At 50.2% G+C, this 16,934-nt stretch overlaps 1 protein-coding gene across 3 annotated transcripts; it reads left to right on the top strand.

The window, feature by feature from the left end:
- Nucleotides 1-658: 658 nt before the first annotated feature.
- Nucleotides 659-16,218, top strand: RDH13 (retinol dehydrogenase 13). 3 transcript variants are annotated; one of them, XM_008525935.2, is made up of 7 exons: nucleotides 659-860; nucleotides 3,259-3,377; nucleotides 4,996-5,151; nucleotides 10,822-10,926; nucleotides 11,923-12,135; nucleotides 12,983-13,084; nucleotides 14,544-16,218. In XM_008525935.2, exons 1-7 carry the CDS (start codon nucleotides 796-798, stop codon nucleotides 14,786-14,788), a joined length of 1,005 nt encoding a protein of 334 aa, XP_008524157.1. In that variant the 5' UTR covers nucleotides 659-795; the 3' UTR covers nucleotides 14,789-16,218. The 3 variants fall into 3 exon arrangements, with proteins under 3 accessions (XP_008524157.1, XP_070489533.1, XP_008524160.1); XM_070633432.1 differs by having other exon boundaries at nucleotides 673-860; nucleotides 3,259-3,388; XM_008525938.2 differs by lacking the exon at nucleotides 3,259-3,377 and having other exon boundaries at nucleotides 673-860.
- The last annotated feature ends 716 nt before the right edge of the window (nucleotides 16,219-16,934 follow it).

Genomic DNA, 16,934 nt, shown 5'->3' with positions numbered 1-16,934 from the left:
TTATTAAGGAATAATCCATTGTATGAATTTATTATAATTTACTTATCCATTCAGCTGTTGATGGACATTTGGGTAATTTCCATCTTTTGGATATTATGAATGGGATGGGTCGAATTGTCTCTCTCCCTTTTCCCCACAAACTCATATGTTGATGTCCTGGCCTGTGGTACCTCAAACGTCACCTTATTCAGAAATGGGGTTGTTGCAGATGTAACTAGTTAAGATGAGGTCATATTGGAATAGTGTGGGCCCCTCCTCCCTCGGGAACCCAGGAGTTTGGGAACTCCCAGGCTAGTAGGTCCTGGTTTCTGCACATCAAAATTCTCAAATTCTCCCATAAAGTCTATGAAGAACATATATTTTCAGATGAGGAACCAGGCTGATATGCTTGAAAAATATACACACAATCTTAGTACGGAATCGGTAGCACCAAGATTCTAAACTTTATGTCATTTCGGAACTGCACTGCCCTTTATAGCAGCGCGAGTGTGACGTCATTCGGACGGCGCGTAGGCCCCGCCCCAATCCCCGCCCCTAGACCACAGCCACGCCCCTGCCGCCTGAAACTACCATTCCCAGCTCTAGCAGCGCTCAGGGCCCATTCCTATAGGTCCCGCCCTGTAATCCCCGCCCCCATGCCCCACCCCGCCCCGCCCCTTTCCGGAAGTCACCAGTCCCAGCCGGGCTTGCCCTTCCCCACGTGGGTCCCGGGCTGCGCGCTCCTTGGAGCGACTTGGGGCGGCGGGTCTGCGGGTCTGCGGGCGGCTCCGCGCTGGACCCGCGCTCCGGCCCGGCATGAACCGCTACCTCCTGCCGCTGTCCGTGCTAGGCACGGTGGCGGGTGGCGCCGTGCTGCTCAGGTGAGTATGTGCCGGTCCCGCGGGCGCGGTGATGGCGGGCCGGTCTGCAGCGGCGAGGGAGGGGAGGTGGGGTGGAGATCAACAGCTCCTCGCCCACCCGGGAGTCCTCCAGCTCACCCACCGGCGGTGCTCCCAGAGAATGCGGGGCAAACCGAGGCCCGGGAGGGCAGGTCACGGCCCAAGGTCACCCGGAGGAAGGGGCGGACCCGGCTCTTGTAAACATTTTGATCTAGTTACTTCCGGACTTTTCATTGTTTAATTCATTCCTTCCGCAAATGTCTCTTGAGCAGTTCCCATATGTCATGTGCTGGCCCAGTGCAAGGGAAACGTAGGCCGTCCACGCTCTCCTTATGCGAAATTAGAGAAACAAATAGAATTGTCCAGTTCAGTAAACGAAAAAATCGTATTGCATGGGATCTATACGTAGTTCTTTCTTGTCTTTCCTAGGCTAATTCACTTAAAAAAGCAAAAAAACAGGCTACCAAATATTCTATAGCAGCGCTGTTCAGCAGAACGCTCTGTGATGATGGAAGTGTTTTGTTTTTGTGCTGCCCATGAGAGCGTCACATGTGGCTGTTGAGCGCTTAAAGTATGACTATATTGTGCCTACAGTTAACCGTGTTGTATTGTATTGTACACTTAAAAACTTGTTGAGAGGGTAGTGTACTCATGTTAAGTGTTATTACCTCTATTAAGAAAAAAAGATTAGCAATGTGTAGTTTTATTACAGTTACACAAGGGAAGAGATTGATTGGCTGGGAGATAGGCCAGAAAGTAATTGGAATGTTCAAATAGTTTTTTTTTTTAAGGGGATGAAGGATAGACTGTAAATCTCTTTGAATAGTTACCTCTGGTTTTATTTACCTGCTCTGTGATGAGTCTTCCTTTCGAACTTGCTCCTTCTGATCTGATTCAGTCTTTTCTGTTTAGTTGGCTGGCTCCTTGTTATTTATAATTCATTAAACTCCTGCTTTGTAAATATTAACTACTTTTTAAAAAAAATTTATTGAGGTCACATTAGTTTATAACATTGTGAATATTCAGGTGTACATCATTATATTTCAACTTCTGGATGGACTGCATCGTGTTCACCACCACAAGTATGGTTTCCATCCGTCACCATACATATGCGCCCCTTTACCCCTTTCACCCTCCCCACCCCCCCGGTGACCACCAATCTGTTCTCCTTGTTCACGTGTTTATCTTCCACATATGAGTGAAATCACATGGTATTTGTTTTTCTTTGGCTTATTTCACTTAGCATAATACCCTCAAGATCCATCCATGTCGTCGCAAATGGCATGATTTTGTCTTTTTTTTATGGCTGAGTTTAACTACCTTTTTTTGAAAACTGTCAAAGATAGAAATAACTCTTCCTTATAATAAAATTCATCAACTGCTGTTTTATTTTATTCCTACTGTTGTCTTTCAGTTCTGAAAAAGCTAAAACAAAAATAAAGTGTCAGCATGGGAAAAATGAAAGATAACTGAATGCCCTGGGTGAAAAAAGTGTGGCTGTTTATTTTTAATTTAAATTAAAAATTAGCCTCGGGTGGCTGGCAGCTACGGTGCTGTACTTCTCTCTGTACGCCCTTCTCGTGTGCGGAGATGGCATTGTTTATTTGGGCAGTCCCCTTTGGGTGACATTCGGTTGTTTCCAGCGGGTAGTCTCTGTGGAATATGGGTTTAGTGGCAGAAAAATGGCCGCCCAAGAATGTGCACGTGCTAATGCTCAGAACCTGTGAATATGATCCTTACCGTACGAGGCTGACTTTGCACATGTCACTGAGTTAAGGACCTTGAGAGAGGGAGACTATCCTGGGTTATCCAGGTGGGCCCAATGTCAACAAGGTCCTTATAAGAGGGAGGCAGAGGGATCAGAGCCAGAGACTTGAAGATGCTACGTTGCTGACTTTGAAGATGGAGGATGGGACCGTGAGCCAAGGGATGCGGGCGGCCCCTGGAAGCTGGAAAAGGCTCAGGGGTGGCTTGTCCCCTGGAGCCCCCAGAAGGAACACAGGCCTGCAGACACCTTGGTTTTAGCTCGGGAAGACCCATTTGGGACTCTGACCTGCAGAACTGTAGGATGTTACATCTGTATGGTTTTAACCCACCGAGCTGGTGGCAGTTTGTTCCAGCAGCCGCAGGAAACTAACACAATGGATCTCTGTAAAATAATAACTGTCACGTCGTGGAGGCTCCCCCTTGTGAAGCCACGCTCAGTCCTTTACCTCTAACCCGACAATGGCCCTGTGGAGTTAGGAGATGTTGTTTCTGCCGTTTGGTTGCAGGAACACAACCTCAGAGGGGTCATTTGCCTGAGATCATAACAATCAGGGGCACGTGGGGCGAGGGTGCACAGACGGACAGAACTGACTATGCCGTTCCTCACCTCCAGGGACTATGTCGCTGGCGGGGCCTGTCCCAGCAAGGCCACCATTCATGGGAAGACCGTCATTGTGACGGGCGCCAACACGGGCATCGGGAAGCAGACCGCCTTGGAGCTGGCCAAGAGAGGTGACGTCCTGGTGGGCACCCGCCTTCTCTGCCCGAGGCTGGGGGGCGCGAGGTCTGGCCGGGGAGGGTTTGGTTTCCTGGGGGATGTTAAGCTCCTCTGGGTCATCTGGTTGCAAGTGGCAGAAACCAAACTCACACCAGCTTAAGCCAAGAAGGCTCATGTTCCTGCAAGAGGCAAGGGAGGGTTCGGGGCATCAGAGGAGGCCGTGAACGCTCAGCAGTTTTGGTTTTGGTTTTTCTCTTTGCCTTGGCCTCGCTCTTTCCTACTCCAGTTGGATGCAGTCCTAATGGCTGGGTCGGGACCTGGGTCAGAGGTCAGGGGTCAAGACCTGGCTGCAGGTTCTTCTGGGCTTACTGGTCAGGGCATCTTGTAGAATGCCCTTCAGTTGGGTTTGTAAGCCGTTTTTGCATGGTTGGACTGGGGTTATGGGGGAGGTCCACGGAGAATGCTCTCCTCAGCACAGGCAGGTCTCTTTCACTGTTGGAATCAGTGGGGTTTCCTGTGGGGTCAGGCACCAGAATGGGAGGAGTCACGGTCTTTGGTTTGCACACCGGGAAGACCAGAGCTGCCATTGGCTGGGGTGGGAAGGCTGCACCGGGCAGGGGTGAGGCTGAGGGGCGATGGGAAACTTTCTTTGGGCTTGTTGAGTTGGGGTTGCCAGGGGAGTGGGTCCTTGATGGACCAGGCCTGCGCTGCCTGTCCACTCCTGAGGTCAGACGGTGGGGGTTGTGATGGGCATCCCCCACCCCCGACCACATGGAGTTTCTCCAAGGGAGGGACACGTGCTCCTCCCAGGAAGAGGTGAGAAGGGAAATTGGACAGACACGCCCATTGCTGTCCTGAGGGCCCGGCTGCCACCAGAAGGACGAACAGATTCATGGGGTCCCGTGAGTTCTGTTCTGGACTCTGTGAGGGGGCAGTGGGGTGTGTCAGAGGCAGCAGGGTCCAGCTGTGGGTGGGATAAGCCTCAGAGATCCACACGGTCAACATCGTTGCCCCTTGATTCCTGTTGTCATTTTTCTAATTAAAAAAAATTTTTTTTTCTACAGCTGTATTGAGATTTAATTCACACATTACACAGTTCACCCATTTAAAGTGTACAATTCAGTGATTTTTAGTATATTCACAGAGTTGGACAACTATCACCACTGTCCATTTCAGAACATTTTCATCACCCCCGAAACAAAACGTCACTCCCCTTAGCCATCACCCCCTAATTCCTCATCCCCACCCTTCCTGGGAAATCACTAATCTACCTAATATGGATTTGTCTTTTCTGGACATTTTGTATGAATGGAATCATACACTATGTGTCCTTTTATGTCTGGCTTCTTTCACTCAGCATGTCTTTGAGGTTCATCTGTGATGTAGTGTGTATCAGGGCTTCATTCCTTTTCACGGCTGAGTAATATTCCATGGTATGGATTGACCATGTTTTCTTTGTTCCTTCATCTGTTGATGGTCACTTGGGTCGTTTCCGCCTATTGGCTGGCATGAGTAGTGCTGCTGTGTACATGTGTGTACACACCTTTGTGCGGCTTTTTTATTTTCATTTGTCTTGGGTGTACATACTTGAATTTTCTTTTCTTAATTTTATTTTCTGTCCTTGGCTTCCAGGAGGCAATGTCATTCTGGCCTGTCGAGACATGGAGAAGTGTGAGGCGGCAGCAAAGGAAATTCGCGGGGAGACCCTTAATCACCGTGTCAATGCGAGGCACCTGGACCTGGCCTCCCTCAGGTCCGTCCGAGAGTTCGCCACGAAGATCCTTGCAGGTAGGAGGGAGGATGCCGGCGTTGTTCGGGGAGGTCTTGGGTGGCCAGGCTTTGAGGAGCAAATTAAACCAGGCAGGTCCTCGAGTGGGGTGTTGGCAGACTGTGGCCCCCGGGCCGGTCTGGTCACCCCCTGTTCTTGTACAGCCCGGGGTGAAGATTTTACCTTTTTATAGTTTTTCACATTTACATATTTTACATTTTTAAATGGCTGAGAAAAAGCAAAAGAATAATATTTTGCGACACATGAACATTAAATGGAAGGCAAATTGCAGTTTGGATAAATAAAGTTTCATTGGCTCACACACAGTCGCGCCCGTTGGTTTATGGGCTGTCTGTGGCTGCATTAGTCCCACGACGGCAGAGTTGGGTAGAGACAGACGGTCTCGATCTGGTCATTTACAGAAACAGTGCTGGCTCCTGCTCCGTGGGAAAGCTAATTCCCCCTGCGTTTGCTTGGATCCTACAGGAAGCAGAGGCAGATGGGGTTAGATGTGCAGGAAGGTGGAGGAGAGGGGTGGGACCCTGATTCATCCCATTTCCCCGGGTTCCTGCTCTCTCTGGGGTGATACTGGGGACACAGAGATGACTCAGACTCAGGCTCTGCTTCCAGGGCTCGCCCAGTCCTGTGGGGACACGCCGTGACAAGACGTGCACTAGTGGGGGACCCAGAGTCACGGCGCAGAGTGCCCGGAGCTCCCGCTTGCTTTGCGGGCTGTCTTTTTGCAAATCCAGGTATCAGGCTGGCGTTCTTCTGCGCTTCTGTCACCCTGGCTAATGACTCCCTCTTTTTGTTTCCCACTGGGTGTTCTCAGAACTGTTCATGTATTTATTTTTCGGGGAGAATGACATTTACAGGATTAAGCATTCAGAAAGTACAAACGAGGATACAGCAAAACGCGCACCCCTCGCTGTCTGGGTGCCTTCCTCAGATGTGTCCCTGTGCCACCTCTTGTATGTCCGTTTGGAGACGGTTTATGCATTTATAAAGCACGTGGGCGTCTACACCTCCCCTGGGCTGTTTTATACACACCGGAGCCTGCTGTGTTGCCCGGTGCTTGTCTCCCCTGGTCTCTCGTGGAGCCGTTGCAGGCGGGGCTTCCTCATTCCTCTCCTGTGGCCACATGGTGTTCCACGCGCGGCCCCGCCAGGCCTTTCTGAATGGCAGTTCGCTGACCTCCAGCCTTTCGCTGCTACAAGCAGTGCTGCTGTGATCATCCTTCTACATGTTTCTTCTCACACGCAGGAGGCTCTTTGCAGATCTCTGCCACAGCTTCTTCTCTCCACCCAACTCGGTGTTAAATGAAAACGGGAAAGCCAGGCCGGAGACAGAGCAGCCGCTGCTAGGAAGAGTGAATAAATAAACATTTATTGCGGGTCTTTTTTTTACCCTGATGCAAAGACATACATGTTCATTTTGGAAAATCTATAAACTACTGAACAATGTAAAGGAGAAAGAGCTGAACACCTTTGTTGCCACACCAACCCCAAGGGAATCACTGTTAGCCTTTTTTTCCTATGTCATGAAGCCTTCATCTTGAAAAGATAGCTACTATTCTTTATTTTAACAATACAAATTAATAATATGTAGGAAGATTGGCTTTGAATATATCATTTTTTTTTGTGTGTGTGAAGAAGATTGGCCCTGAGCTAACATCTGTTGCCAATCTTCCTCTTTTTTTTCTTTCTCCCCAAAGCCCCAGTACATCACTGTATATCCTAGTTGTAAGTCCTTCTTGTTGTCCTATGTGGGATGCCATCACAGCATGGCTTCATAAGCAGTGTGTAGGTCCACTCCCAGGATCTGAAATGGCGAACGCTGGGCTGCCGAAGTGGAGTGCATGAACTTAACCACTCGGCCACCGAGCTGGGCCCATATCTGTTTATTTTTGTTATTTTGATAATTCACCCAACTGTGATACCTATGTGTCCTGAGACTCTGTGCTAAGCACCAGGGAGACGCAGGGGAAGGACGCAGCCTGTGTAATGGTTGAGTAAGATGACCCAAGAAAGAGAATTCAGGTGGATCCTGATAGCGAAATATCTACAGAGATCAGCTCCAGGTCAAACACACGATTACAGATCTGGATCTGCAGAACTAGGCTCAAAGTCTCGATTTCTCCCATAGTGCTGTCTTCGCTTAATTACTGTGTATGATCTGTACAGTCATAGGTATACTATACGTAGACTATATATACAAATATACTATATATAATGTATGTGCGTATTATTTTCTCTAGCTTTATTAAAATTTAACAAATAGAATTATAGTATGTTTAAAGTGTACAATGTGATGATGTGATGTATGGATACATTGTGAAAGGTGGAATCACTGTTAAGCTTTTGACAGATTTCCTTCCAGCCTTTTTCCTACCACACTTGTGTGCGTGTGTGTGTGTGTAGTTATATATTTTTTTACAAAACTAGGACCACACCTGTATACTTTTCTGTTCTCTTACATCCTTAAATAGACTTGAGAACACATTTTTAAAGGCCGCTGTGAATGCTGGGGTGTAAGTGGCCTATTGTTTGTCAAATCTCCTGCTGTTAGGCATTTAGGTTATTGCCAATTTTCCCTGATAAATCAGGCTGTAGGAAATAATTAAATAAAAAAAAAAATAAAGGCTGTAGGGAACATCCTTGCTGACCCTCTCTGCTTCATGTCCTCTGGACTGACACTAGAATGGGCTTGGCAGACTTTCTTGTCTAGCGTTGACATGCCCCACTCTGTAAATACTCGAGTATTCAGTTAATAGGTCAGTAAAGGGAAATTGGTGGGGTCTCTGAGACCTCCCGATTGGGAGCTGGGGACGTGGAGATGAGTCAAAGCTGTTTTAGAGGTGCTCACAGAGTGGTAGGGGAGGCAGGTGCAGGTGCTCATTCATCCCTCCATCCATTCATCCATCTGTCCATCCATCCATTCATCCATCCAGCCATTCATTCATCCATCCATCCATCTATTCATTCATCCGTCCATCCACTCATTGATCCATCCATCCATCCGTCCATCCATTTCATCCATCCATTTGTTCATCCATCCGTCCGTCCATCCATCCTTCCATCCATCCATTCATCCATCCATCCATCTGTCCATCAATCCATCCATCCGTCCATCCATTTCATTCATCCATCCACCCATCCACCCATCCATCCATCCATCCATCCATCCATCCATCTATCCATCCATCCATCCATCCGTCCACCCATTTCATTCATCCATCCATCCATCCATTTATCCATCTATCCATCCATCCATCCATTTATCCATCCATCCATCCATCCATACATTCATATTGACCACCCACCCTGAGTCCAAGGGGATCAAGATGGAGCCATTCCCATCACCGAGTGGGTGTCAGAGGTGCTGTGGTGGAGATCACATAGAGCACTGAGGGAGTAATGCCAGCCCCTAGGTCTAAGGGGGATGAGTGGATAAACATTTATTAAGTGCCTTCTGTGTACCTGGGACAGCACCGTATGCTTCATGGATAGGGTCCCAGTTGATCCTGCCCATGAGCCCCTCTCATCCCCGTTTCCAGCTATGGAGACCAGTGCCCAGAGCACTCAGCTCCCCAGAGGGCCGTGGGGGCAGCAAGGACCCGAGCTGGGCACACCTGGGCAGGCGACATCTCTCTGAGCCACACGTTCCTCTTCTGGGACATGGGATAATAATTCCTTCTACCTTATGGGGTTGTTTTGAGGCTGAAATGAAGTCAAGTCTGACGTTTTTGGCAAGCCAAATACTGGCTTCCCCATGTTTCCCTGAGATCAACAGCCAGGAATGAAAACGTGAGTGAACTTAAAAGTGCTTAAGATGCTGAATTTTATGTTAGGTATATTTTACCACAATTAAAAACAATGAGGCAAGATAAAGGCATTCCCAGATAAACAAAACAAAACAAAAAAGTCAGTTCAGGCTTTCTGGGTGCTCAGCACTGTGCATGGAGCCTTGTTCCAGCCGCAGGCCCTTTGCATGTGCTGTGCCCCCACCAGGACTGTACTTTCCTGGATCCTCACATGGCTGGCCCATCTCATCCTTCTGGTCTCAGCTTCTATGTCATCCCTGAGAGAGGACCCTGGGCTTCCTCGCAGCACCACAATATCCTCTATCATGGTCCCCCATTTGCTTCCATCACGGCTCTTCTCACGGAGAATTCCCCTATGTGTGTAGTTGGTATATGCTGGACTCTCAGCTACTCCCCAGTGTCCCTGACTGTCCTGTCCACCCTGTATCTCCAGTGCCCAATAAGAGGTGCTTAGAAAATACTTGCTTAATGAATAATAATTACACCATTCTACCCAGCAGGTTCCATTATGATCCTTTTTTACAGAGGGGGAAACTGAGTCACAGAGATGTCGTGTGACTTGGCAGGGCCATACAGCTGGCCAGGGGTAGAGTCTGGGGTTTGAACCCCCATCTCTCAGGCTCCAGAGCTTGTGTTCCTGACGGCTGTTACACCCCTGACCGCAAATAAACTAATTTGTTATCTCCATTGATCCTGAAAACCACTTTGGGCGTGTTGATGGCTTCTGTTGTTTCCCCCTCTTAAAGATATGTTGGGGTCCTAACCTCTCCAGTACCTCAGAATGGGCCCTTATTTGGAGGTAGGGTCTTCAAGGAAGTAATCAAGTTAAAATGAGGTGATTAGAGTGGGCCCTCATCCAACATGACCATTGTCCTTATAGAAAGGGGACATTTGGACACAGAGGCAGACAGGTTCAGAGGGAAGACAAGGTGAAGAGACACGGGGAGAAGACCCCATCTACGAGCCAAGGTGAGAGGTCTGGGACAGTCTCCCTCATGGCCCCAGAAGGAAGCAACCCAGTGACACCTTGATCTCGGACTTCCAGCCCCCAGACCCCAGAGAACATGAGACGAGACATGTCTGTTGAAGCCGTCCAGCCTGTGGTCGTTGTCACAGCAGCCCCAGCAAACTGACCCAGGGAGGCAGGCGCTGTTACTCATCCCATTTTACACATGAGGAAACTGAGGTTCTGATGTGGACAGTTCCTCGTGCAAGTGAAGTTGGGTTGGGAGTCAGACGCAGGACTGTCTGCCTGCAGAACCCCAGCCCCCCCAGGGACCCCCCAGTTTGAGGCCCAGAGGCTCCTTGCAGCAGACATGGCTTCTTTCTCTTCTTAGAAAAGATGTCACAGGCTAAGGTGGAGGTGTATTCGTCTCCTGTGGCTGTCGTAACAAAGCACTGCAAACTGCGTGGCTTAAAACAACGAAAATATGTTCTCTCAGTTCTGGAGGCCAGAAGTCCAAGATCAAGGTGCTGGCAGGGCTACATTCTCTCCGAGACTCTGGGTAGAACCTTCCAGCCTCCTCCAGCTTCTGGCGGTGGCCGTCCATCCTTGGCGTTCCCTGGCCGGTAGCTGCATCTCTCCACTCTCTGCCTCTGTCCTCGCACGACCTTCTCCTGTGTGCATGTCTGTGTCCACGTTTCCCCTTCTTATAAGGACACTGGCCACGTTGGATTAGGGCCCACCCTGTGGCCTCATCTTAACTTGATTACTTCTGCAAAGACTCCCTTTCCAAAAAGAGGTCACATTCACCTGTTCCGGGGGGACACAGATGTTTAGGGGACACTCTTCAGCCCAGTGCAGGGGGCTCTGTGCCCTGATGGCAGGCACGGAGCTGATGCGTTTGCCCTCACCCCTGTCTTCCAGAGGAAGAGCAGGTGCACGTCCTGGTGAACAACGCGGCCGTGATGCGCTGCCCCCACTGGACCACTGAGGACGGCTTCGAGATGCAGTTTGGGGTCAACTACCTGGGTGAGGCTGCGGCTGAGGGCTGTGTGGCGTTGGTGTTGGCCTGGGGGGTGAGTGGGGTCTGTGGGGGGCCAGACACAGGCTCCGCGAGGGAAGCCTCCTCCACTTCCCAGGGTGGCTGGGCAGCCACTCGTGGGGTCACCTGGTGGGTCAGGGAGCTGCCCCTTCATCACTAGATGCCCAGTCAGCCCTTCAGATCCTCCATCAGTCTCTTGGCCTGTTGTCCCTTTGTCAGTCTGTCCCTCAGACTCATTCCCTCTGTCAGTCTATCTGTTGTCACCCTGAAGCAACTGGAGTTCTGTCAGGAAGGGCGAGGGGGAAATGGGCGTTGGGTGGGCACCTGTCATATTGGATTAGGGTCCTCTCTAATCACTTCATTAAACTTGGTCACCTCTGTAAAGATGCTGTCTCCAAATAAGGTCACATTCTGAGGTCCTGGAGGGTAGGACTTCAGCATATTTTTTGAGGGGTCAAGGGGGGGACACAATTCAACCCATAGCACACATTACTCTCATTCACATCCTGTTGGTGGGACTCAGTCACATGACCTGATGTAGCTGCAAGGGAGTCTGGGAAATGTAGTCTTTCACTGGGCACTCTGTGCACAGCCAAAAATTCTATTACTGAAGGAGCAATGGAGAAAGGGTTTTGGGGGACAGAAGGCAGTCTCTTCCCCTGCTGACCTCATAGGGTTGTAGCAGTGCTTGTCATTTGGGGTCCATCATTCTTTGTTGTGGGGACTGTCCTGTGCATGGTAGGATGTTGAACAGCATTCCTGGCCTCCACCCACCAGATGGCAGTCGCTTTCCCTCTTCTCTCTGCAGCTGTGATGACCAAATTGTCTCCAGATATCACCAAATGTTCCCTTGGGGGGCAAAGTTGCTTCCGGTTGAGAACCATGGGTTATTGGGAGGGTGAAATAAGCTAATGTTCTCAGTATGGTCCTATGCATGTGGTAAGAGTTCAGTAAAAGTTATTTTTTTGTCATCCTTCACCCAGGTCACTTTCTTTTGACTAACTTACTGCTGGACAAGCTGAAAGCCTCGGCCCCCTCGCGGATCATCAACCTCTCATCCTTGGCCCATGTTGCTGGGCACATAGACTTTGATGACTTGAACTGGGAGAAGAGGAAGTATGACACCAAAGCAGCCTACTGCCAGAGTAAGCTGGCCATCGTCCTCTTCACCAAGGAGCTGAGTCGGCGGCTGCAAGGTGTGTGTGTTTGGTGAGCCTCGCTGGCCCCCCTATTCCTTTATGTCTGAACCTGGAACAGTCCTGATGTGACCCTGGGCCGATGGGAGGTCAAACATTGGCTCCAGGACGGAGTAGGCAAATGTATGACACACATACCACCATGCTTCCTGCTGGTGCCTGAGGCAGACATCACTAATCAATTATGGCATTAGCAGACATCACTAATCAATCATGACATTCTTCTCTGCTTATCCTGGACAGGCATCTGAGCCTTTGGTGCTGTAGGCTAGTGGACATTTGGCGATACCTGCAGGCATTTTTGGCTGTCACTTTGGGGAGTGGGGACAGGGTGGGTGTTGCTACTGGCATCTAGTGGGCAGAAGCCAGGGATGCTGCTCAACATCCTATAAAGCACAAGATAAAGAATAGTCTGACCTCAGGGTCCATAGAGGCAAAGTTGAAAAGTCTAGCCTTCACCCTTGCTTCTCAAAGAGGGTCTGTGGACCAGCAGTGTCAGCACACGTAGGAGCTTGTCATAACTGCAGCATCTCAGACCCCACCCAACCCACTGCTTCAGACTTGCTAGGGGGAGCCCAGTGGCCTGGGTTTCTCAAGCCCTCCAGGGGCTTTTCCTACACACTCTGGTTTGAGAGGCTCTACTCTGGGCAGCCATGTGACGGAGCTGCCCTGCAAGATGAAACCACTTGACATGGAGGTTTCAGAGCAAGAGGGTGATGTGGATTCAGGGGTAGGAAATAGCACGGTACGGGGGAGCCCCAGAGCTTAGGGTGGGCAGCATCAGCCTTCTGGGTAAGGAATGAACCTGGCGCCTGCCCCTCCACCCCCATCTTCCCTTCTCTCTCAGGTACGGGGGTGACCGTCAACGCTCTGCATCCCGGTGTAGCCAGGACGGAGCTGGGCAGACACACAGGCCTTCACAGCTCTGCCTTCTCCAGTTTCATGCTCGGTAAGTCTCCCAGCCTGGGGTCCCTTAGCTGAACCCCTGGCCTCCCAGTTTGGGGCCCAGGACCCTTCCTCAGTGTGTTAGTCAGGGTTCTCCAAAGAAACAGAACGAATAGGATACATTTATATCTAGATCTAGCCATAGGTATCTATAGATACAGATATAGATATTTAGATTAGGAGGGATTGGCTCACACATTTATGGGGGCTGAGAAGTCCCCTGATCCGCCATCTACAAGGTGGAGGCCCAGGCATATTAGTGGTGTAGTTCCTGTCCAAACCTCAAGGCCTGAGACCCAGGGAGCCCATGATGTAAGTTCCAGGTCTGAGTCGAAGGCCAGGGGCTCCAGTGTCTGAGGGCTGGAGGAGGTGGACATCCCAGCTCAAGTGGAGAGAGAGTGAATTCGCCCTTCCTCCACCTTTTTGTTCTGTTCTGGCCCTCAACTGATTGCACGATGCCCACCCACAGTGGGGAGGGCAAATTTTCTTTACTCAGTCTATCTATTCAAATGCTAATCTCTTCTGGTCACACCCTCACACACACACCCAGGCATAAGGTTTTACCAGCTTTCTGGAAATCCCTTAGCCTAGTCAAGTTGACACATAAAATTAACATCACACCCAGAGACTGTCTCAGGGGCTTTCCTTCTGCCCCCTCCCCTGTATCTTCCTTGGTACTGAGAACAAGTCACTTTTCTGTGTCATTGTTGATCTGGCCTGCAGCCTCAGAATGCCCCCAGGAAACAGGCCAGAGCCCATTTGACTGATGAGAAAACCATGTCTCAGGGGAGCTCCCATGGAGCTGACTCCTGGAGTCCAGCTGTGTTCAGGGGAACTCCGGCTTCACCCAGAACTAACTGTGCCACCCAGGGGAGTGACTTCACCTCTTTGAGCCTCAGTTTCCTCATATGCAAAGTGAGGGCCAGAACAGTATCTTGCAGCACATTCTTTGGGAGGATTAGATGTCCTTAAAAGGGACAGCACAGTGCCTGGTGCAGATTTAGGCTGAATAAATAATTAGAACTTTATAACTAGTATTTGTAACCATAAAAAACATTTAGTGGGTGGGTGCTGGGTATCAAGGATCTTAAGCTGAGGCTGGTGCCACAGACATTTAATAAATAAAAGTTATTTTAAAGAAAGATGGGCTAGGGTGAGGACTTGGGGCTGACAGAGGAGGGAGAGCTTCCATTTGCCTAGGAAAAGCCAAGAGGCTTCCTGGAGGAGGGAGCTTTTTTTGGGGGGGAGGGTGGTCCCTGCATCTGGAAGGGTTCAACTGGGCACTACCAGGGAAGGGACCTCTTGGTGGAGGGAACCACAGGGGCACAGGCCTGGGTGTGGGCTCTGTGGGACTCCAGGCTCACTTCTGGCCTCAGTGGACCCTGAGACCCCTGGGGTGGAGTAGGCCTTTTTGTGTCCTCTCTGAATGTGTGTAGACTGAATCCTCTGTGGGCTGTTTGCAGGGCCCATCTTCTGGCTGCTGGTGAAGAGCCCCCAGCTGGCGGCCCAGCCCAGCACCTACCTGGCCGTTGCGGAAGAATTGGAGGGCGTTTCTGGAAAGTACTTTGATGGACTCAAAGAGAAGGCTCCAGCCCCTGAGGCTGAGGATGAGGAGGTAGCCCGGAGGCTTTGGGCTGAAAGTGCTCACCTGGTGGGCTTGGAGATGTCCCATGGGTCCTCTGTGAAGGGACAGCCCCTCCCTAAATAACCTCTGGGATCAGGCTTGAAAGCCCCCAGGGAGAGGGAGTCATCAGGATGGAACAGCAAGACCAACCAAAGCTGGCTGCCATGCCCACATCACCCTCTCCGGGGTGGTATTGGCCAAGGATTTGCTGGCTGCCATGCCCACATCACCCTCTAGGTGGCAGTATTGGCACTGTATGAGCCTCAAGATCAAAGAATCTGGCTGTCATGCCCACGTCCCCCTCTGGGTGGCGGTATTGGCCAAGAAATGCTGACTGTCATGCCCACACCATCCTCTAGGTGGCGGTATTGGCCAAGAAATGCTGACTGCCATGCTCACACCATCCTCCTGGGCACAGTATTGGCAACGCATGAGCCTCAAGTCCAAGAAACACTGGCTGTCACACCTGCAGCACCCTCTAGGTGGCAGTATTGGCCCCCTCTTTCTGTCTCTTTCTCTCCCTTTTCTGGCCACAGTGGATTGGACAGCAGTTGGGCACCTGCCCAGGGACTGGCAGGTGCAGTGTGCCCTGCTGCCAACAGGTGAGCCCGGCCAGCAGATCGTTCCCTTGGGAATCTAAACTGGGTGCTGCCGAGGGAGGAGTCAGCCCCCTCTGCTGTGGGCCATGTCAGGAAAGCCAATGGTGGCCGTGGTGGGGGACTGTATGGCCAGTAGGCAAGTTGCCTGACAGATGCCATGGAGTTCACGGCTCCCTGTGGGATCTTGTACACCTCCAGTCTCCTCTCTCAGCCTTGATTTCTCCAACTGGAAAATGTGCAGCGTGACTTGACTACCTCATAGGATGGCAGTGAACGTGTTATTCCCTGGCTTGGTGAACGGCAGCTGCGCATTCCATGCCAGTGGATGTTTACTGGGGGTCTTCTGTGTGCCAGACTGGCGAGGTGCTGGGGAGACCCCGGAGAACCAGCTGGCACAGATCTGGCCTTGTTATCTCCAAGTCATGCTTGAGTCCAAGTCAAGCATGGAGTGAAAAACACACCAGCTGCTGCTGCTGAGGACCCAGGATGCTGGGATCACGCCCTTCCCTCCAACTCTTGTGGTAATTTAAACCGTGGACTCTCAAACTTGCTCTTTAATAGTAATAGTAAAACTGCTGGCTGAGTCACAGGTTTTATTTTCTTCCTCTGTGCGTGTGCGTGAGGAAGTGCCAGTGAGCTGAACAGAACCAACTCATGTATTTCTTCCTTTTAGGAAACCAAGTCGTCAGTTTAAATATTACCAGGGCAAGAAACAAGTCAGAAGTCCAGACTTTTTAGAGGTGAAGGGTTCCCTTCCCCCCTTTCACCTGGCAACAGGTGCTGAAGTCTGGGCATCTTCTGTGTTAGAAACAGGGCTGGTACTCAGCTCGGGCATGGAATTGAGGGGGGGCACCAAAAACTCAGTGATGAAGATAAAAATATTTTGAAATTAAAGAAATGTAATATTTGAGATAATTGTGGAGTTGTATTCTGTTGGTTGGAAGCACGTTGCTGATCTAGCCATCCCCAAAAGGAGGGGACTATGGACGAGTGTGAATACCAGGAGGTGGGAATCATGGTGGGGCCACCCTGAGAGCCCCTCCACCACTGGGAGATACGTAGACATATATGTATGTATGTATGTACGTGTAGGGGAGGAAGACAATTCCTCTACCCTCTGGGTCCTCCTGGCCGGGCTATGAATTAAATTGACATGAGACAGAATAACTGGAGAAAATCAAATAAAGCTTTATAGCTTGTATACATGGGAGACACTCAGGAAAACTGAGCAACTCATCAAAATGGTGGAGCCTCTCATCTCAAATCCCACCTTCAGCTAAAGACAAAGGAGGGTGTTGGGGGTGGGGGAGTTGGTTATGGGAGATCACCAGAAAAGCACAGTAAACACGAGTGAGGTTATTGTGCAGGTTTAAGTCCTTGCCTTCTGCACTGATAAGAGTTTCTAGAGATAAGGTCATCCCCCCTTCTTCCTGGTACAGACAGGGAGACACCTTTGCAGATGGAGATTTCCCTCACAAATGTAAACGTCTCTTACAGAGGGTGACTTCTGTTTTGCAGAGCTTCTCCTGTGTCTGCAGTTTTTAAAAGTAACCAGCCCAAAATAATCCTCATACCTAAGAGACACATTTTGGGGTGGCCGATTCTGATCCCTCACGTATGTATTACCATGG

The sequence above is a fragment of the Equus przewalskii genome, chromosome 9 (genome assembly GCF_037783145.1).
Source record: "Equus przewalskii isolate Varuska chromosome 9, EquPr2, whole genome shotgun sequence".
Classification (NCBI taxonomy): Eukaryota; Metazoa; Chordata; class Mammalia; order Perissodactyla; family Equidae; genus Equus; species Equus przewalskii.
The sequence above is the reverse complement of the archived record's forward strand: the minus strand, read 5'-3'. Positions and strand labels throughout refer to the sequence as shown.

Bases quoted from the DNA above. Each gene is read 5' to 3' on its own strand.
- RDH13 (XM_008525935.2), top strand. From the start codon at position 796: ATGAACCGCTACCTCCTGCCGCTGTCCGTGCTAGGCACGGTGGCGGGT. The intron at 10,927-11,922 runs GTGAGGCTGCGG...TCCTTCACCCAG, and splicing joins GTTTGGGGTCAACTACCTGG to GTCACTTTCTTTTGACTAAC. The intron at 12,136-12,982 runs GTGTGTGTGTTT...CTTCTCTCTCAG, and splicing joins GCTGAGTCGGCGGCTGCAAG to GTACGGGGGTGACCGTCAAC.